Source organism: Equus caballus, chromosome 14 (assembly GCF_041296265.1).
Source record: "Equus caballus isolate H_3958 breed thoroughbred chromosome 14, TB-T2T, whole genome shotgun sequence".
NCBI lineage: Eukaryota > Metazoa > Chordata > Mammalia > Perissodactyla > Equidae > Equus > Equus caballus.
In genome coordinates this window covers 47,318,038-47,340,728 of record NC_091697.1, presented here as the reverse complement: position 1 = coordinate 47,340,728, position 22,691 = coordinate 47,318,038, and the positions used below count along the sequence as shown (strand labels likewise).

At 40.8% G+C, this 22,691-nt stretch overlaps 1 protein-coding gene across 2 annotated transcripts; it reads right to left on the bottom strand.

Annotated features, from left to right (window-relative positions):
• Positions 1-1,160: 1,160 nt before the first annotated feature.
• Positions 1,161-17,815, bottom strand: PLAC8L1 (PLAC8 like 1). 2 transcript variants are annotated; one of them, XM_001501837.5, is made up of 4 exons: positions 17,599-17,815; positions 13,724-13,860; positions 2,531-2,667; positions 1,161-1,422 (listed from the first exon to the last, which is right to left on the bottom strand). In XM_001501837.5, exons 1-4 carry the CDS (start codon positions 17,718-17,720, stop codon positions 1,282-1,284), a joined length of 537 nt encoding a protein of 178 aa, XP_001501887.1. In that variant the 5' UTR covers positions 17,721-17,815; the 3' UTR covers positions 1,161-1,281. The 2 variants fall into 2 exon arrangements, with proteins under 2 accessions (XP_001501887.1, XP_070089208.1); XM_070233107.1 differs by having other exon boundaries at positions 1,161-1,362.
• Positions 17,816-22,691: the final 4,876 nt, after the last annotated feature.

Below are 22,691 nucleotides of genomic sequence, written 5' to 3'. Positions count from 1 at the left end.
AGTAATAATAGCTCCTGCGTACTGAGTCCTTGCTAACTGCCAGCCACTGTGCTGTCTTAGTAGAATCTTCACAGCCCTATGAGGTTGGTACTATCATTTTACAGGTGAGGAAACTGAGGCACAGAGAGATTAGCAAATTTGCCTGTAGTTACACAGTTCGTAAATGAAGAGGGAAGTCCAGGCTTCAGAGGCCAGGCTCCTCAGCGCTGCTCTGTGCTGCCGCCCGAACAACAAGAGTCTTCCAGTCGCGTGGGAGATGGTTGGTGTGTTAGCGTCCCAGGGCAGCTGTGACAGAGAACCACAAACTGAGTGGCTTAAACCACAGAGACTTATTCTCTCTGGGCTCTGGAGGCCAGAAGTCCAAAATCAAGAGTTGGCAGGGGGATGCTCCCTCCAGAACCTCTAGGGCAGGGTCCTCCCTAGCCTCTTCCAGCTTCTAGCAGCCCCAGGTATTCCTTGGCTTGTGGCAGCATCAGTCCAATCTCTGCCTCCATCTACATACGGCCATCTTCCCTCTGTGAGTCTCTGTCTCTGTGTCTCTTCCTTTAAGGGCAGCTGTCACAGTGGATTAGGTCCCACCCGAATGACCTCATCTTAACTTAATTACATCTGCAAGAGCCTGTTTCCAAATAAAGTGACATTCACAGATACCAGGAATTAGGATTTTAACATATCTTTTAGGGGGATGGGGGTACACAATTCAAGTTGTAACAGTTGCCAACCTAAGCCTCTGAGCCTGGAGCTGAAGATGTGCAAGTGCACAGTTAGCAGCAACCGGAGACTCTGTCTTTTATGCATCCAGGCCTGAAGCAGTCAGGACAAGGGAAGGACAATGCTTCTATGTTTCATTGACTTGAAGGCCCAGTCCAAGTACTAACTAAAATTAGCCATCTCCTGCGCATCACTGGTACTGTGGGAAAAGGGGCTTAGCATAAGAAAGCCATATAACAATGCTTCCAGCTTCCCAGACATCCCTCATGAAAGGACGGCAGTAGGAAGATGGGGAAAAATGCAACCTTCCAGAATTCCAGGCAGGGTGTTGGAGGCACAAAACTCACCTCTAGCATCTGCCTTGCATGGCTGAACTGAAATAGAAAATCCAGACAAATGACAGTCTTTCTTCGCCAGGGGCATGGGTAAAGAAAGAACACAGGTAAAGATAGCAGGGGGCAATTGTTTATTTTCATACAATTTCAGTGAAAACTTAAGAACAATCTGTCTACTAAGAGGAGTTTGAGAGAAGGGCTTGGGAGAGTGAGGAGGAGGAGTTTCCTTGCTCTGTCAAATAAAGGTGTCCTTAGTCGAAGGGGCTGCATAGATTTCGTAGAGTTGGGAGGTCCTCATTTTGAGTTCCCGGGCCACCTGACAGATGGAAAACAGCCAACAGCAGTGCACTGCCAGCCAGTCCTCGCACAGGGTGCCCTAGGGTGAGACCCGGATCTCTGTTCTGGAGCAATCACACAGGCTCGTTTTCATTACCCAAGGACCCGTGCAATATTACCTGATGGCCCATCCCATCCAGTGCATCCAAGATCCACCAGCACCCCTCAGTCCATGCCCAGGGACAGAGCTCCACTGGGTTACTCAGGGATGAAGCAGCTCAATTGCCAATCAATCCTTGCAATTCAGAGACATGCCCTTAGGGCTTTTGATAAGGGCTTCATGCTTGAAATCAAATCTTTTTTTTTCTCTTAGGACTTAATATTTATAATTATTTTATTTATTTCTTTGGAATGGGTAATAAGTGCATATGATCCAAAATTCCCACTTTAAGAAGGTATAGGAAGTAAAAAATAAATCCCCTTTCCATAACTGTCCCCAGCCACCCAGTTACCTACCTGGGGGCAACCATTGTTGGCAGTTTCTTATATATACTTCCAGATAAACTCCATGTCTATACAAGTATAGACATATATAGTCTTTTTATGTAAATGGTGCTTACTTCTATGCCTTGCTTTTTTTGTCACTTAAAAATACATCTTAGGAATCATTCCACGTGAATAGAGAGAGATTTTTTTTTTTTAACTGTCCTCATCTTAATAGGTATGACTTGTCTGTCCTCAATCTCTCATTGCACCTCAGTCTCAGCTGCACTGGAAATTGACTCTATGGTTCTTTGAAGGGTCCCCAAGAAACCCCCAAAGTGAATTCTGCATATGCCACGTAGGCTACATTTTAAGTCAGACCATCCCAAGTATCTTCCAAATTTGGTGCATTCTATCTGGTGTTTTCTCTTGATGCAATAAGAGACGGAGAATCAGAAGTGGCCCATTGCCCAATAATCTGCATTATAATAGGTCCCCCCAGGAAATACCCTTCAAAATGTGGCATTTTGGTTAACATACATCCCAGTAACTAATGAAATCAGAAACTTCTTCCCTTTCCTTTCCCAAAGTCTTCCACTAGGTGTGTGCTTTTAAGCATCCTCAACCACACCTTTTTTTTTTTGGAAAATCACAGGTTTGAAAGGCATCCAGGGTATCATATAGATCCAGGTTCACGGTTCACACATACGTTCAAATCCACTTACCCGTATTTTATGTCTCTCTCTGGTGCCAATTCTCAGTGCAAAGGTGGACCCAGGTAACAATGGCCAACAAAGACACTCTCCATAGCGCCTGGCAATGTCACACTCAAGACATAGTGGACAAAACAAACCACAGAAACCTGTCAATAACCACATAAAAGAAAGCCAGGGTTCTCCGATGTTCTCAGAGCAACTTTACATCTCAAGGAGCAGGTACAAACCTGCCCTATCAATTTAATGCTGCAGTGTCTCCCTGCAATGGGGGACTGGGAATGAATAATCAATTCTCAAAACTCAGTGTAAGAAAACTGCCATAACTGAGTACATCAAAATTGTCTCCTTTTGTTAAAAACTGGCAAAGCTGAACCTGATACAATTCTCATAGCATTCACAATGGTAATTGTTTTTCCTGTCAAGAGAAAAGCATTAAATAATTCTTTTACAGTTGAATCAAAACTGTTGCTTCTGTGATGTTCATCTAACTAATTTCAATATTTAAAATAGACACAGTATACGACACTTTTGAATAACAGGCATCTTTTTCTATAAATGTGATTGAAAGCTCTTCTATGGTACACTGATTCTGCCTGCTGTTCTTATCAGGGCTTTATTCTATTTCTCAGGCCAGAAGGTTACTCTGATTTTTGCTAGTTTCATGGAGCCACTGACATCTGCCATTTTTAATCTGTAAACTATGAGAGGCTTGGTTCCTTGAACATCAACTGGAAACAGTTTGCCATTTATTCATTCACTCATCTTTAACTACTGATATTGTTTCCTACACATTCTGCATGAGCCACCTAACACAGAAGTTCTGTTTTAAATGTTTTGGGTCACTGACCCTTTGGAGAATATGGTAATAGCTATGAACTTGCTCCTCAAGGGAAAAGAAAAATACATGCATGCAGAAATGCAAAAGTGTGCATCCAATTTCATGGGGTTCAAGGATCCATTGAAAACTATCAATGGACTGCAGGTCAAGAACCCCTGATGTACAGTTAAGATGTTACATCATGTAGCGCTGCAAAAGATGACAACCTTGATGAATACCAATAATTAAGACTATGAAACAGCAAAAAAAAAAAGCTAACCATAACCTTTAAAAAATGTATTCAATAAATATGTTATTCAGGCAAAATTTATATACAAGAAAATGTACAGATCATGAATGTTCAGTTGGATGAGTTTTGACAATCACATTCACCCAAGTAACGGAACATGTTGAACTCTGCCCTCACCCCACAGAGCTCCCTGTGCCCCTTCCCAGACAATCCCAATCTCCCACCCTCACTCAGAGGCAAGCACTCTTCTGCTTTCTATTCCCATAGAAGAGTCTTACCTCTTCTTGGACTTCATATAAATGGAATCACATTTACCTTTATATCTGTCTTCTTTTGTTCAACATCCTGTTTCTTAAGACTCACCTGTTGTTATATGAATTTGGAGTTTGTTCTTTTTATTGATGAGTAGTGTTCCAATGTATGACTCTTCCACAAATTGTTTATCCACCCTCCCACTGATTATTCCATTTTTTACCATTATGAATAAGTACTAGGAACATTCATATACAAGTCTTTATGTGGACATATATTTTCACTTCACTTGGGTGGATTCCTGGAAGTGGAATTGCTAGGTCATGGGGGTAGATTTATGTTTAACTTTACAAGAAACAAACAGTTCTCCAAAGCATTTGTAGCATTTTACACTCCCACCAACAATGCATGAGAGTTCTAGCTGTTCCACCTCCTAACCAACAGTTGCTATTGCCAGTCTTTTCTTTTTTGGTGAGGAAGATTCGCCCTGAGCTAACTTCTGTGCCAATCCTCCTCTATTTTGTATGTGGGATGCCTCCATAGCATGACTGAGAAGTGGTGTAGGTCCACACCCGGGATCCAAAGCTGTGAACCTGGGCTGCTGAAGCAGAGTGTGCAGAAATTTAACCACTCAGTCATGGGGTCAGCCCCTGCCAGTCTTTTTAATTTTAGCCATTCTAATGAGTGTGAAATGGTAGTGACCATAGCCTTTTAGTGCACCAGACACAAAGGCTCACATTCCACGTCATTAGCACACTAGAAGAACCTCCTGTCAAAGGCCTGTCTCGGCTTACTCTTCCATCCCTCCCGCCCCAACAGTGAGGATTGCAAAGTCCCACTTCCAAATTCAGTGACAAGGAAGCAAAAAGCTAGGAATGCTGTTTTATCTTAGAACCTCCAAGGATGTTCCAGGACTCGGGGCTTCTTCAACTTTGCATAGGGGTTGAAGTACCACATGCACACAGTGGGCATGACAAGGACTGGGAGGCGAGGAAAGGAGCAGCCTGTCTTCGAGGAACAGAACATCTGTTTCATCCTCCAGGAGTCTTAAGATAATTGCTAAATCAGGTAGTGTAGGCATCACTTGCCCCAAAGCAAACTCTGAATTCAGCCTTGAGTAAGTCTGGGATGTTTCACCCCACATTTTAAAAAAATTATTACTCCCAGTGAAATCATCAGTCCCCACCAGCACTGACAACTGGTATGAACAATCCAGAGGACAGCAAATGGCCCAGTAAACTTACATCGAGTTGAGAGTCATTATGCTGTATGCAACCTTGAATCAGGGGACTTTGAAATCAAGGCACATAAAAATCAATCAAACCTCATTTTATGCATGGATTACAAAATAGTGTAAATATCTGCAAATAAAAAATTTCTCAAAAATTGCATAATTACAGAGCTGGCAAGCTAAGTGAATAATAAATTGTGTTTACGCTATTGCCTGAGCTGTGCCACTTTAACTGGCAAAGAGAAATGCTCATCCTCAGTAAGTTACTGTAAAGAAGCTGTTTGGTACATTGGAATTCTTGCACCTTACATTTATGATTCATATGCCTATTTGAAAAACACATTCTGTCATTTTTATTTTTAATCCTCCCCATCGTATAACCAACCATGTTATCTAAGTGTTCGTTAGGAGGTGGTACTAGATACTGAAGGAAACACACCCAAAATTCAATTACCTTGGGAGAAAAGTTAGATATGATAAAAAGTACTATGAAAGCCAAAATTTTATTATATAATAGTTAATATTTATACAGATTTTATCATGTGCCAAGCCCTGCTAAAACTACTTTGCATTTATTAACTCATAAAATTCTCACAACAATTCTATAAAATAGGCACTCTTATTATGCCCACTTTACTGATGAGCAAACTGATAGTCAAAAGATTTAAGTAATTCACCCAAGTTCATACATTTATTAGGAAAGGGCAGAGGCCAGATTTGAACTCAAGAAGTCTGGCCCCAAAGTCTTAACTACCACACACAACACATATGTCCATATGTTCTCATTTTATGTATTTATCTAGCATGCCACAATGGTTGTGGATTTGAGTGCTCCAAAACAGCATCCTTATCATCACTAGTTTATATTTATTCCTGTGGGACAGTCTTATATCATGCAACTTCTTTAGGCAAAATGCTTTACATTTAGTGTTTCTGCTCAGTACTGAGATAGACTGCAGTGGGATACACACTGTCAGCTCTCACCTCAGGAAGAGATGCATGAGAGTGGGCTGATGGAATCCTCTGTCTTAACGAGTCTCTGGGAGAGAATTTTGCAACATATACCACAGGCCAGGTAAGTATCCAGAATAAACAAAGAACTCCTACAAATCAATACATAAGAAATCAAACAAAAGGGCTGGCACCGTGGCCGAGTGGTTAAGTTCGCACGCTCTGCTGGAGGCGGTCCAGCGTTTCGTTGGTTCGAATCCTGGGCGCGGACATGGCACTGCTCATCAAGCCACGCTGAGGCAGCGTCCCACATGCCACAACCAGAAGGACCCACAACGAAGAATATACAATTCTGTACCAGGGGGCTTTGGGGAGAAAAAGGAAAAAATAAAATCTTTAAAAAAAAAAAGAAATCAAACAAAAGAATAAAATGGGCATAGGACATGAACAGGTAATCCACCAAAGAGGAAATACAAATGGCCAATAACAAACATGAAAAGTTGCTCAATGTCATTAGTAACCAGGGAAATGCATATGAAGACAATCATAAACCACTTATTACCCATAAGAATGCCAAATTTTTCTAAGTTCTTTAATATTAAATGTTGTGCGGAGCCCAAGAGAAATAGGTACTCCATACACTGATGGAGGTGGAAATTGGCACAGTCACTTTGGAAGGCAACTTGGCTGAATCTAGTAAAATTTTAAATCCTCGAGGAACCAGTAATTCCATTTATCAGTATCTACCCTAGAGTGATGCTTACACATGTGCACAGAAGCAGGTACACAGATATCCACTGAGTATTACCTGTAGCTTGAAATTTAAAACAACTTAAATGTACATTAATAGATGGAAGTATAAATAAACCGTGATGGTGTAGATCATATAGTTGACCCTCCATATGGGTGGGTTCCCCATCCGCAAATTCAACCACCCGTGAATCAAAAGGCCTACGATAGTTGTTTGTGTATTGAACGTGTACAGAATTTTTTTCATTATTCCCTAAACAATACAGTATAACAACTATTCACATAGCATTTACATTGTATTAGGTATTCCAAGTAATCTAGAGATGATTTAAAGTATGCAGGAGGATGTGTGTAGGTTATATCCAAATACTACACCATTTTATATAAGGGACTTGAGCATCAGTGGATTTTGGTATCCGAGGCCATCCTGGAGCCAATGCCCACCTTGTGGACACGAAGGGACAACTGTACTACGGAATAAGTAAAAATGCAATGAAAGATCAATTAAGTATCAACAGGTTAATCTCTAAGATCTATTTTGAGTTTAAAAAGCCAAACTGCAAAATGATATGTATAGCATAATACCATTTATGCTTTGTTTAAAGAGTTACAAAGCAATAGCATACACTACTAATGGATACATATGTAAATACGGAGAAAAAGATCTGGAAGGAAGTCCTTCAAATTGATTTAATAAAAAAGGGCGGACCCAGTTCCCTTTTCTGTAATGTTTCATTTTTTTTATGAGATGAACATATTCATGTGTTATTTGTGAAGTAAAAAAATACATATACTGTATAAGCAAGTAAATGAATAATTATATATATATATATATATATTTTTTTTTTTTCCTAAGGAGCTCAGACTCAAAAGCGATTTGAGCCACAAATTCAGCCTCTTCCTCTTACACCCAGAGGCCTGGTGGTTATGTAAGCACCCACAGCCTAAATGTTCCTGGCCTGTTCTCGGAGATGGGCTCCACCCTCATGCATGGAATGTGGTTCATGATTCATCCTTCTAACTCATAGAGGAGTTGAGATAAAAAGAAGAAGCCTACACAAAATCAGAGTGTGGAGCCCCAGAGAGCAGAAAGTAGAAAAGGTGGGTGGAAATTGCAGCGAGGCACATTTCAGATCAATTATTACAAAAAGGCAGAACCGTGTAACAATAAGACATGCTCAAAGAAGGAATGGGGTACACTCATACATTGTGGGCGGGAGTGTAAATTAGTACAACTTCCAAACAGCCATTTGGCAACATCTATCAAGATTTAAATGGCACATACTATTTGACCAGCAGATTTACTCCTCAGCAATTATCCAATGGATAAACTCATACATGTGCAAAATGACATCTGTATGAGGATAGTCACGTAGCATTGGTTTGAATAGCAAAGAGTTGGAAACCACATAAAGGTCCACCAGTGGGAATTTTTCAATAAATAAATCATGATACATTCATACAATGGAATATATACAGCAATTTAAAATATTAGCTCCAGAAGTGCTGATATGGTTTGATTACCCAGACATATTGTTAAATTAAAACAAAACAAAGGTGCAGAACAGTGTGTGTTGACAGAGCTATTTGTGTAGATTATATATACACACATGCAGCAAAAATTCTGGAAGGATAGATACCAAAATATTAACAATGGTTACCTCTGGTGGCTGTGATTACAAGACACTGCTTTTTTTCTTTTATAGCCTTTCATATTTTTCTTTTTTACAATGATATATGATACTTTTATAATAAAGAACATCAATCTATTTTAAAAGTTTCTCTATCTTTAGAAGCATGAGTCTATATCTGGACTCAGGTAAGAGCAGTTGCCTCTGGGGAGAACTGCGTGGAGGCAGAGCAAGGATGACCCGCTTTTCACACACCAAAGGGGTAGGTACTTCTGCATTTTGCATCATGTGCAAGGTAACCTATTCAAAATCTTTTGTTTTTTTTTAAAGATTTTATTTGTCCTTTTTCTCCCCAAAGCCCCCCAGTACATAGTTGTATCTTTTTAGTCTTGGGTCCTTCTAGTTGTGGCATGTGGCACGCCGCCTCAGCATGGCCCAATGAGCAGTGCCATGGCCCCACCCAGGATCCGAACCAGTGAAACTCTGGGCTGCCCAAGCACAGCGCGTCAACTTTACCACTCGGCCACGGGGCCAGCCCCCTTAAAATCTTTTTTTTTAAGCACCGAGCTGGCTCCACTGGAGGAGCCCTTCTCTCTGGAATGGTTCAGAAAGCCAAGGCAGTCAGGTCTCTGCCAGGCCTGCTGCAGAGGGGATTTAGACAGGCAGACGAGGGGCCAGACCAGCTGACCCCAACATCCCCCTCACGCTGAGGCGTTATGATTCTTTCAATGACGTGCAAGAGAGAAAGAAGCAAGTGAGAATATCGGTTCTAATTCCTTCCTTGATGTGTCTTTCAGGAAATAGTTTTAAGCACCTCCCATGGGCCAGGCACTCTGCTGGGCCCCAGAGGGGTGAGCAAGACAACAGTAGTCCCTTCTTTCAGAGAGTGCACAGTTTACCCAAAATACAGTTTTGGGGACACAAACCCCAGTCTGAGGTCCCTTCGTGCCTCCTTCCTCTTCCAGAAAACCACAGATAATCCTGGCCCACTTCATTCCACCCTCCTTGGCCATCTGATGGTTCCTAGTCCACACCACGCTCTTCACTGCCTGGTGCTTATGGTGCCCTCCAGAGGGAAGGCTGTTGGAGCGGCTGGTTCCTTCCATCTTTCAGGTATCTGCTTAAGTTGGTTCCTCGGAGAGGCCATCCTTTACCCCACTCCTGTATAATTTCCTTTCATAACACCCTGTTTATTTCCTTCATGGCACGTATCACAACTGTAATTATTTTGTTTTGTTTATTTGCTTATTGTCTATCTCCTCTAAGAAACTGTCGCTGTCTCATACACTATTACGTCTGTAACACCTATCACGTGTCTATACATAGGTAGGAATTCAGTAAGTATTGGCTGAATTACAAACCAATGTTGATTACACCTTCCACATAAACCTTGTCGGGGGCAACATCACAAACATTCTCAGAGCTGGAATACCCAGCCTTGTACCCATGATGCCCTTTAGCAGCCACTTAACTTCACCTTGGCTTCATCTTCACATCTGAGCTTCCAGTAACCACATCTTCAAAGGACACAGCTCTCATTTGCTAATCCCGGTGCAGTGTGAATTCAGATAAAAGCGCAGAGGTGGGAAGAGGGAGGCAGTTTAAAAAATATAATTACAATAAAATGAAGAAGCAAAATGTCAAAATGAAATGGAAATTATCGCTGTTCATAATCTACTCTTTGCTTAATGGATGACAAATTGTAGCGATAATTCCTAACATTTAATGGAAAACTGTCCCAGGATGGGAATCATATGTGGAACCAAATCATGGTTTTGTTCCCAAGTTGGTCACTATTTTCACAGTGATTTGCTTGAAATGAAACTTTGTGGATGAAGTAGCCTTTTCAAACAATGAAGGACACAAACCCAGGACTGAGAGTACTCAGTCCAGCAGCATCCTGGGAATTATGGTGCAGATGATGTGTATAAAGTGATATTGCCTTTAAATTTTCTTCTGAGACAATTAGCTTAGAGACACTATGAGCAGTCACAAAATGGAGGCCCATCCAGGGAACAATGAGTAGGGCACAGAACATTCGAGATCACCTTGGCCTCTCCTCCATGGATTCTGCTCAGTGTAAAGAATATTGTATTTCTCCACAGGACCTTCCTTCTCCCCTTCTCCTACAATGGGCTCTCAAATGGACAAGCAGGGGATCCTCAGGAGACCTGGTGTGATTGGTCTCCTCAACACTGATGGGGGTGGGCAGCAGAGCTAAGCAGAGAAGCAATGTTTAAGGCAGAGGGGGTGGCGAGGAGCGGTCCTTTCTTTGACCAACATTTTAGGTGCTCTTGAGATTGGGTAGAAATCACTCTGCTGCAGCCAGTCTAAGTCTCTTGACTCTACTCTTTGTTCTCAACATGCTGGAGAATAAAAATTTGTAATAGCAGTAATAGTCATACCTAAGATTCACTAAGTGCATTTTTGTGTATTTGCTGGGATTTTCCTGGTAACAGCACCCCAATAGTAAATTTAGGAAACTATCCCTTCACTATTGTGGGCAATATTGATAGTCGGACTCTCATTCAGAATGCCCCGGTCTGCCCAAGCAATAGGCACATGACACCTAAGCTAGGCAAATTGGGCTCCATCTAGGGAAACATCAATTCTCAGACGGGAAAACAAAAGAATGTTTGGAATTGACCAGACTGTCAGTTAGCTCCTGGTAATGCATCTTGTCTCTTCTGAGCTGTTTCTAATTGATTTTTTTATTGTGGGGACTACCCCATAGGCTTCTAGTGAAATCCAGTGTTTGCTTGTGCATTAGTTTCCTAGAGCTGCCATAACAAAATAGCATAAACTGGGCATCCTAAAGCAATAGAAATTATTCTCTCACTGGAGAATTCTGGAGGCTAGAAGTCTGAAATCAAGGCATTGGCAGTGTTGGTTCCTTCTGGAAGTTCTGAGGGAGAGTCTGTTCCATGCCTCTCTCCAAGCTGTTTGGTGGTTGCTGGCAATCCTTGACGTGTAGATGTATTATTCCAATCTCCACCTCTGTCTTCACAGGGCATTCTCTTCTACATATTTGTGTCCAAATTTTCTCTGATCAGAACATCAGCCCTTGGACTAGGGTTCACCCGAATCTAGTATAACTTCTTTTTAATTTGACTACATTGCAAAGACCCTATTTCTAAATAAGGTCACATTCAGAGGTTCCAGGTAGACATGAATTTTGAGGGGACACTATTCAACCCAGCATGCAACCAAAAAAACTTCTGATCCACTTATGTTCCAAACAGCATTGAGTGCATTATATACATTGTTTGCTTTAATCTTAACAACAGCCCTTGAGGTGGCACCTTATCTTAATTTTAGAGCTAGAAAAGTGAAGATCCAAAGAATTTGTTCAAGATCAAGTGGCCAGTAAGAGGCAGATTTAAGATTCAGGGAGAGGTTTATGTCTGATACAAACCTGTTCTTCTAACCACTACGTTATACTCCAGGCTTTGCCCTACTCAGAATGCATTGATGGTCCCCCAAGCCCCAACTATAAGCTTTGAAAGGAAACAATCCAGTTCCCAATGTGGGGCTAGGTCTCCACATGGCTATTCTGCCTTCTCCATACCTCAGTACTGAGCAAAAACCGAGGTTAGAGAATCTGGAAGAGAACCAGGAAGAATCCTGAGAGAATCAGAGCACAGCCGCCATAATTGTCTGGTCAGAAGTCCACATGGGTGACAGTGACAGAAGAAGACTGCTGAGCTCTGGGTCAGGCAGGCAAAGAGACAGGAAAGGGTAGGGTTGGGTGCTGGGCAGTCTCTGTGAGGCCAGGGCAAACAGTGAAGGCTCAACCCTGGGTGATCAGAGCACCAAAAAATGTTGTTAGAGCTTTTGCCTCAGCAAGACTCTCAGCTGAATAATGGCCTTGGATGTAACAGCTCAGAGCTCTCTGACTGATCCATCCTGTGAGACTTCAGGGCAAATTGAGATCTTCCCAGAAGCCTGCAAAGGGTGAGGAGAGCCATATTCTTCAAAAATATTAGATCCAGGGTCTGTTGGATTTTGAACTTGAGTGACCCTTATCCATCAAAGGGGCACCCCCCACCCAAGAGAGATTCTGGACTGAGTTGCTCCTCAGGGCAAGAGCATCAGGTCCTGGATGGGAATACTGAAATGTGGTTCCAGAGATGGGTCAGAATGACTTAAGGTAAAAATAGAAGCAATGTGCTTTGAACTTCAAACCCAAGGGAAAATCATGTAGCTAGAGGGCAGTGTTGGTATTTCCTTATAGCTAAACCAGTATCTGAAAAGTTTTCAATCCATGAAGGGGGCTTCTTTTTGTGACTGGTGTTATTGTTATAACAGTACTACATTTCTCATAGAAATACTAGAAAGAGATAAACCAAAGGAAATAAAAATTATTCATTAGCCTACCATCTGGAGGCCCTGCTGTAAACATTTGTATTTGTATCCTTCCAGGTCCTTTTCTAAATATGGCCCCCCCAAAAGTGGTGTCTAACGTGCATAGTTTTACAATCTGCTTTTATAACTGAAAATGTATCTAAAACAAGGACTGGCCCAGTGGTGTAGTGGTTAAGTTTGCACACTCTGCTTTGGTGGCCGGGGGTGCTCAGGTTTGGATCCCAGGCACAGACCTACACACTGCTCATCAAGCCATGCTGTGGCAGTGTCCCACATGCAAAAGAGAGGAAGATTGCCGCAGATGTTAGTTTAGTGACAATCTTCCTCAAGCAAAAAGAGGAAGTTGGCAACAGATGTTAGCTCAGAGCCATTCTTCCTCATCCCAAAAAAACACAAAAAAGTATCCAAAATATCTTTTCATCCCATTAAGTGCTATTCTACAATGTGACTTTTCATGGCTGTATAATAATTCATTGTATGGATGCTCCCATTTAACATTTAGGTTGCTCCAGATTGTTGCTGGAATAACCAATGCTGCAAAATTTAATGTCACTACTAAATCTTTACACACGATTTATTTCCTTAGACTAAACGCCTAAAAGTGTAATTACTGGGTCAAAAGCTATGTAACACTCTTTTTATATGTATTGTTAAACCATCCAACAGGAAGGTTGTACCAATTTATACTCCCACCAGCAACAGAAGGAGACTATTTCACTTATCTTTGCCAACAGTGGATGGTGTCATTTAAAAAATCTTTGAAGTCATCACTAGTCTATAAAAGCATCCACATCCCTGAAAAGCAAGATTTTTCCTGCATTTGAGTCACTAGATTAGTCCAGTTATTCTGAAACCATTTAATTTCTGTTCTTCTGCTTGTTGTAGCTTTTCCACCCACTGATGTCTTGTAAAAGAAAATAATAAAGGGGAATATAAATGAAGAGGAAAAACATACAAATTTTCCTATCTCTGAAGACACTGAAGAGGCCGGTGCTCCAGTCCCCACCAGTCTGGACAACTGTTGTGATTGTGGTCCTGCCACTGGCTCCCCGGACAGGCTGCTTCACCACAGCTTGGGCTGGTGCATGGCTCCTGGAGAGTCAAGGATGGTGATTAACTTGGAAACAAAGAAGATGGTTCAGAAGGCTAACCATTAAGTCAACACAGAGTAATAAACAGGAGCTAGGGACCCAGTGATGCCAAGTGGCTCTTAAATCATAGCCCAAGCTGACCTCACCATCTCCCTCCCTCCTCCGTCCTCACACCTTCTCCTCTGATTTTTTGCCACCTCTATTAACAACATTATTCCAAATTCTGTCACTGAAACTCAATGTCCAGTCTAATTCCTCAGTGTTTCTCAGCATTTCGTAATAATTAAATTCACAAATTTGGAACTAAGAGGCCTCAGTTCAAATCCCAGCGTGCCACATCCTGGAAGTTTGACCTTGGTTAATTCACTTAACCTCTCTGCTTTCTGTTTGTTCAAATGTAAGATGAAAAACTACCTCACAGTGTTATTGTGTCGATTAAAAGACATATACTTAGTTTACTGTGCCCAGAGCTTGTGTAACAAGGTAACCCTGAGTGAGGCTATACCCTAAAGGTTTTGAACCTTTGTTGAAGAGACTAATAATGAATTGGACTGAGCTGGTACACTGAAATCTGGACTAGGCTATTGAAGTTGAACATGCAGTATCATTTAAGAAAATAATCCAGACTTCAGAATATGTCTTGATATCAAACTACTGTATGATTGTCCTAGTGGGACAAGAAAGTACAACTTTGGGTTGATTTTCTCCAAAGGGAACAGATATTCCACTTAATCATTCTGAAATAGGACATATGGGCCCACAGGATGGATTTCAAAAGTGAGGTGAGGAAAAACTTCCTTCTCTTTCTGGGGCTGAAAGTCAGTTTTGCCTGAACTCCTACCATGGAGTGAGTGAGTCCCATAGTAAAGAGTAAGCTGTATCTGGCCTCATGGAAGAAGCAGGTCAAAAGTAGGGTAGAGGGGCCCTAGAATGAGTCTAAGCCTGTACATGGTACTAATTATTCTGTTTTGTGCTTCCCTTTCAGCAAGCCTCATTAAGTGTTTGCACCTGGTCACTGGTATGCTATGGAAAATTAAAGAGCCCGCCTCACATTTGAGACAAAATAAACAAGAGGCAGCAGAATTTCTTCTTGGAACAGCTATGGTTACAGTACTAGTCACCAGTGTTCAGCACCTGGGACACAGGCCCTGGAGGCCAGAGTGGAACATTCTTGAGGCAACACCTTTGGAGCATCTTGGAAACAACTAGGGAGCCCTCTGAGTACTACTGATTTGGGGCAATAAATCTAATAGGATTTTGGGTTACCATAATATGGGGTCATTGTTCTTGTTATTAAGATCCACATCTCTTTTTCATTCCACCAATACTGCCCAAGTCCACAACTTCCCAAACCTCACAGCAAATTAGCTTGATTAAAAAAAAAATTCTCAAGCATTACTCTAGACCAACTGCACAGGTCTCTAGGGCTGAGGTAGAGCAATCAGGATTCATAACAAGGTTCCCAGGCAAATTCCATGCAGTCATTCTGATACCAGCCTGAAACCTGATACAGGTGGGTTTGGAGACCACTGATGATGACTACAATAGCTTCTGAGTCTCACACTAGCTTGGTGGTGATTTCAATGTAATAGAGATGGCAAAGAAAATAGAATAGGAGGTAGATTGGAAGCGAAGAGGATGCTTGGAACTTGGCCAGTCCACAGTGCCAGTGAGACATCAGGAGGATGCCCAGCAAACAGCTGGAAATGCTGCACCAGAGCTTGGAATTCAAGTTGAATTTACACATCTCTTCCATCCTATTTGAGTTCTCCTCAAATCTAGCTATAAATTATGTGAGCTCACCTGTGTTTCATTCTCTAGTAAAGGCACAAGTCTCAGGTGTGAACTGATGAAATAAAAGCAGAGACTAGCCTAAAAGCTTCCTGCATCCCTCCACACAATCCAAGGTGTTTACCGTTCAATGTGATGCCCACAAGCTGGAGCTTCCATCATTATATTAAGAGCTTCCAATTATCTGAGTTTAGTAGAGGAATTTCTTAGGGCTGAGCCCTTGGATTAGATTTTCCCCTGAAATGAACTATTTATAGCTTGCAGCCCAAAACAGAATTTTCTGCTTTTATCTCAACATTATGTATATAACACCATTTATTATGGCGAGGAAGCCCATCCTCTATCTATTCCAAATTAAATAACTAGAGGATGACTTTTCCTTGGTGAGAAAAAAAAGTTGTTGTTTGTGTGTTTGCCTAATTTTAAACTCAACAAGTACATTGTTTCTTTCCTTAATACCCTGAATCTTTGGTGATTTTTACATAAAAATGTTTGAATTGACATGCAGTGGCTAAAACATTTCAGTTCAAGATTATAGTTCATGGGTCATAATTAAAATAACAAGCATAGCTACCCTTCACTGAGGACCTTTTATGTGCCAGGCACTTAGTAGTTCCTTAAAGAACTGAGTAACTATTTGGGGGCTGCTACAGGTATCAGACTAATGTAGCTATTGTAGCTGCCTGCACAGCTTTTAGCACTGTATATTACCCCAGGGACTCCTAGACTATCATTAAGAATAGGAATAAGTTTGGAAACAGCAGATAAAGCTGATGGACACAGAGCTTTGCTAAATCAGATCAGCTGTCCATGTGCCATCAAATTCAGCAAGTTCATCATTCAGTGGAAAGAGGACACATGTTAGATTCAGGCACACTGAAGTTCAAGTGTGGCTTGCCTGCCTTCTAGGTGTCTGACCTTGGGAAACACAACTTGTCACAGCTCTCAGCTCTGGTCTCCTCTTCCATAAAATTGGATTTAAAATATCCTACCTTTGCATTGCCATGAAGATTAAAGAAGATCACACTTAGCAAATAGTAGGCACATAGTCAGCGGCAGCTATTGTTGTTATTGTAACTTAAGGGTCCCGCACATACCCTAGGGCATTCGTACATTTTTCTGAGAAACAAAGAACAGAGGAAGGAGATCTGGGGCGGTTTCTCAGTTGTCATACATGCTACCCAAACACCGTAAAATTCAATCAGGGTGACTAACCACCCTAGTTTGCCTGGGACTAAAAGTCTTCCCACCATGGAGAACTTTCAGTGCTAAAATCAGGACAGTCCCAGGCAAACCAAGAGCGTTGGTCACCCTAACAGACAGAAGCAGAAGGAGGCTTCAGCTGGTGGGAGGCAGGAGGCTGACTCCAGTCATTCTAGTTACCTGCTCCTACTGAGTAAGAGTGTTAGGAGATGGACAAGATACACACTCTTCCCCATTTTTGACCTCACTCTATCCTTCTCTTCTAGCAGCGAAGCACATTCCGCACTGCATGTCCCCACACACCCGGCTTGAGCCTGCAGGGGGTTTCATGTCATTCTCTTCCTTAATGAAACTTGCAATACTCGAGTTCATTCTGCCTTCCACTTGGCCTGCCTTGATTATTTCAAACTCTTAACTGAAGCCAAAACCCCTGAGTTTTGATTTCAAAAGGGTAGAAATTACTGGCAGCCACCACAAATAAAGTTTCACTTGGTCAGGGTTCAACATTTTAAGTTAAGAATAAAGAGACACCCTGTTACCCAAGCCAGCCCTTCTCTTTTCACTAGCCAAGCAAGGCCAGAAGGAACTAATCAGTTGCCTTCTTTTCAAGTACACATGGGAAATGAGAGCAACCACTTTCTTCCCAAGCCAAGTTTTCTTTTCCCTGATTCTCTATAAGAAAAGACTGATTTGATATTCCAACCAAAGAGCAAAAGCTGGGAGCAAAAATCACCCTATTCCCCACCTTATGTTGGAAACAAAATGTTCATCTTCAGATGATGTGAGTGAAAGCAACAGAGGTGAGTGTATGTTGAGTAAGGAAACATCCTCAGGAAACTTAGAGAAGTAATTTCCAAAGCAATTCATAGTGAGAGGTGTTTTCTTGTCACTGGGGCTATCCTCTTCCCTTTGACACTGATTTCACTTAGGTTCAATCCAAAGTAAAACATCTCTTCTAAAGAATGTTGCCTAATATTCTGGAACCTGAGGTCATAGTAGTGTAACTGACAGACATCGTATTTCTTTAAAGATGGGTAGACATCTAACTTTGGGCACGTCCATTTTACTAATCTGAAGGGAGAGACTGCTGAAGATGTAAGTTTCTTGTGTAAGTTCAGAACAAGACTTATCTTCGGTGGGAAAATGCCTTTGCTTTAGGAGATACCTTTAGTAAACACTGATCTAGCTAAATGTCATTTGACCTTTTCCCAGGGTACTCAAAAGGCTACAGAATTCTGCCACGCCATGTAGCTGAGAAGCAGCTGGGGCCTCTCATTCTCCCCAGGACTGCTGGTCCAATTCAGCAAAATGACGAGTGCCATAACTAACCTGAGAGCAGACAGAAAGGTTTTCTAGCCCAGATATCAGTGTACTTGAAACCATCTCATGAAAGATGGTTTCCTAAAGTTTGAGCTTTCCGAGGTTGTCCCAAGCCTCTCAGTCTTTTTAGAACTTCTAGAAATCTCCTACTCTTCCATGGACTTCATTGATCATGACAGGAAGGTGGAGCTGCTTCTTTCCTACCCAGTCCGAACGGAGTCTAGTGAACAAAGCAGGGCTTGGCTGGTGACCGCCTCCCTACTGCTCTGAATCTCCAGGGTACTGGGAGCCTCTGAGGTATGTCTCTAGCACAATGCCTTATGGAGGTGTGGACCCCAGAAACGCTGGGAAAATGTCCTTAGAGGAAAAAACTTCAGAAAAAAATCACACATTGAGGGAAGGAGTCTGCAATCATAATTCCATGTTACGTTAGAAAGACAACAGAAGGAAACTGCCAACGATACTATAGATTCTTGTCATCAGACCCACAGACAATGATTGTTTAGGGTTCTGAACTTCAAAGCATTTACTTGAGCAGAGTTGTTAGCAAAAGCCTGTATAATACCTCCCAAATCAAGATTCTTCAGCTATCACTGCATAACTGCCTTCACTCACTGGGTTCTGGGCAACTCTCACTGTCTTCTTAACTATAAGGATGTGACCTCCATGAAGGACAGCCATGTTTCTTCTGCTTACCACTGTACTCCACATGCTTAACAGTCTGAAACATAATAAGCATTCAATAATTTGTTGAATAAATGTTCTACACATGAAAATTCAAGTTTATAAAATAACAGAAGAGGTGATTACTAGCTTTGCAAAAAAGATTTACAATAAGATTCCTTTGAAGAGTGAACAACCATTGTACATGTAAGCTGATTCCATATTTTAAAATTTTATTTGTACCCAACTTTTCCAGTCAAATATTTATTGTATGAAATGACTAATCCACATGCCACAAAGCTCTTTCACCTAAAGATACATAAAAAAGAGAAAGAAGAAAAAGGGATGTTTTTCTTTAAAGAAGAATGACAACTATTTATGAAAAAGAAATGATACCATTAAAAAACAATTCTGCATAGCCAACATAACTTATTCAGGAAGAATCTTCAAGGGGTACTAAACCATTAGGTAAAAAAGATTGGGAACAGGATGTTCCCAAGGTATCAAAATATCACTCCACAGATTTCTAGTTGCAAAAGAAATACTGTATCTTAACTCTGGAGAGTTCCAGAGATACTCAAAATGTATCTTTAAAATGGAAAGTTCTGAGGACTTTTATTAAAAAGTATTTTTATAGCAGAAGCTCTGGAGGTGATTTAAAAATAAATATCTTTATCATGGAAAGTTCTAGAAGTGATCAAAATTTATCTTTAAAATGGAGAGTTTTGGAAATTATCAAATTTATTATCACTAAGAGCGGGACAAACTGATACTACGTACCTCTTGATATGATGCAAAAGAAAGCAATGTTTAACCTAAATTTCATTAAGTCTCTAAACCACACTGTCCAACAGCAATATAATGTGAGCCACATATGCAATTTTAAATTTTCTAGTAGCCACAGTTAAAAAAAGTAAAAAGAAACAGATGCAATTAATTCCAATATCCTTTAACCTAATTTATTCAAAATATTATTATAGCATGTAATCAGCATAAAAGAGAATTATTATTGAGATATTTTATATTCTCCTTGTCATACTAAGTCTGTGAAATCTGAAGTGTATTCTACACTTTCACAGCACACCCTACTTCAGACTAGCCACATTTCAAGTGCTCTATAGACACATGTGATTGGTGGCTAAATTCTTGGATAGCACAGCTCTAGATCTAACTCCAGTATAAAGAAAACAAGGGCTAGAACAAATTACCAGCTATTCCTCCAAAGTGAAAATGGGGTAAGTACTCCTTTGTCACATTCCTTAAGCCCTCAGGCAAAAAGATCATGTCCTATCCTGTTTGTTTTTCATGTGTACATTTTTTTCTCCCACCTTATAATCAATTATGCTCTAAGCATAGCAATGGGCAATTAGAAAACTTAACTAATGCTGCAAGTCCTAAGTGACATCTGAGTATTTTTTAATATATATATGAAGTTATGTCCAAAGATATTAAGGAGAGAAAACAGTTTAACAAAGTATCAGCTAACACTGAGAACCCACCAGAGCAAGGCACATAGTCATCAGAATGACAAAATGAATGCATTTTTCAAGAGAAAAACAGATGGACACAACTGCCACAAACTAGAAAAGACATAAAGGACCATATCATCTCATTCCTACTTTAAAAATTTGCAGTGACTCTCCAGACAAATCAACTTCGATCTTCATCCAGGAATCCAAGAATCTTTATAATAAGATTCAATTTACTTACCTCTTTCCAGTTTTTCTCTCATTCTTTCCAGATAAACATTCCATTCCTGGTATCATCTCCCAAACAAGTCAGGCATTTGTTTTCACCTCCAAGCCCTCATTCACACAGTTCTAAAAGCTAAGAATGTGGCCCTGCTCTCCTTCAACTGCTATGCCAACCCTAATGATCCTTCACGTCCCACCTCATCTGTGAAGTCTTAACTGACACTGGTCCATATAAATTTCTCCCTGTTCTGACCTAACAGCCCTGACAACACTGGCCTTGGTCAAATACATTCCTGTTTTCTACGTATGCATTCCTTGTTTACTAAGTGTGCCGCAATGGGCTGGAAATACGGAGGCCAGGGCTCTAACTCAGCTCTGCCTCTAGTGTATAGGATCTTGGGCAGGTCAGTTTTCATCTCTAGACCTGTTTCTTCCTGTGGCCTCTTTGCTATTCCTTCAGCACACCAGCTGCATGCCCCTGCCTCAGAGTGTTTATACCTGCTGGACCCTCTGCCTAAAACATTTTTCAGCCCAGATTATTCGCTAACAAAACTACATATGCATTTACACCTGGACCTACAAGTCCACTTCCGGAAATTTACTCTTAAGATACACCTCCACAAATATAAAACCACATATTCAGTTCTTCACTATATAAGTCTATACAGATTCCATAAAATATCAAAAACTTAGAAACAACCTAAAGCCCATCCACAGGAGACTAGTTGAATAAACTACGGTACACCTTTACACTAGGATTACACAAGGGGAAGAAGAGGAGGGGCAGAAGGGGGTAAGGGAGGAAAAGGAGAAGGGGAAAGAAAGAAAAAGATCTTCATGAACTAAAGGGAAAAAACATCCAGATTACGTCAACTTAAAAAAGCAAGGTGTAAAATAACTATATATAACGTACTTTCTGCATGAGAAAGGAGAAATTAAAACACACAAATATTTACTTATTTTTGGGAAAAAAACACAGGAGAGGGACTGGCCTAGTGGTGCAGCGGTTAAGTGTGCACGTTCTGCTTCGGCAGCCCAGGTTTTGCCGGTTCAGATCCCAGGTGCGGACATGGCACGGCTTGGCAAGCCATGCTGTGGTAGGCGACCCACGTATAAAGTAGAGGAAGATGGGCACGGATGTTAGCTCAGAGTCGGTCTTCCTCAGCAAATAGAGGAGGATTGGCAGCAGTTAGTTCAGGGCTAATCTTCCTCAAAAAAAAAAAAAAAACACAGGAGAGAGAATCCAGAAACGAATGAAACTGGTTAACTACAGAGCATGAGAATGTGGTGCAGGAGAGTAAAACTTCTCTGAACAAATATAGTTTTTACTTTTGAACCATGTATTTTACTTATTCAAAAAATAGGTGAAAAGGAAAAAAAGCAAACCATAAAATTCAATAAAAAGAAAAGAAAATGACTCTATTAAAACCGCAAATGAATTCATTCAAGTCACATCTGAACACAGTGCTCTGACATGCTTCAGTGAGATATGTTTTAAGGACACAAAGAACTGAAAAAAAAAGATTGAACTCTACTTAGTAGATGTGTTGTTAACAGTACTGGATTGGTAATTCTGAATTTACTGATAGACCAAATAGTAAATATATGGAGGCTCTTGGGAATCAGAGTTCTCACTGGATGAGAAGGAAAATACAAATATTTAAGGGGAGGAGGCAAGAAAGAATTGTCGTATTAGATAAAATTATGCCTTAAAATATATATATATATCTTACCTCTGCCCATTGGAAAAACCTAAAAACAATGACACTTTAGTAGCAATGAGCACACAAAACACCCAGATGTTGGTTTCTTAATACCATTCTCCATTAAAATGAAGCAGAGCTGCTTGGAGAGAAAAACTGACTCCAGTTCTGGGACACGAAAATACAAGGTGAGCTGGGAACTTCCTTTTGTGCATTAAACAATGAAATGTTACAAGACAGTAGAGGAGATATCAAAAGGACACAGGAAACAGCTTGAATGGGGCTCCCACCAGATAATTTAGGGAAATTTGAGCAGTCAAAGTATAATGATGGTAATAGACTATAGTATATATGAAAAATACATCCATCAGTCTACAGTGATTTGAAAAGAATGATAAAAAAAAAAATTGGGAGCAAAGGGGAAACTTCTTCACAGAAGAATGAGACCTAATAAATGG

Excerpts from the sequence above, each read along its gene's own strand:
- PLAC8L1 (XM_001501837.5), bottom strand. The coding sequence starts at position 17,720 with ATGAATTGCTTTGGAAATTACTTCTCTAAGTTTCCTGAGGATGTTTCC. Across the intron at positions 13,861-17,598 it reads CATTTTGTTTCCAACATAAG|GAGCCATGCACCAGCCCAAG; the intron begins GTGGGGAATAGG and ends TTGACTCTCCAG. Across the intron at positions 1,423-2,530 it reads GAGAGAGACATAAAATACGG|GGCACCCTGTGCGAGGACTG; the intron begins GTAAGTGGATTT and ends GTCTCACCCTAG.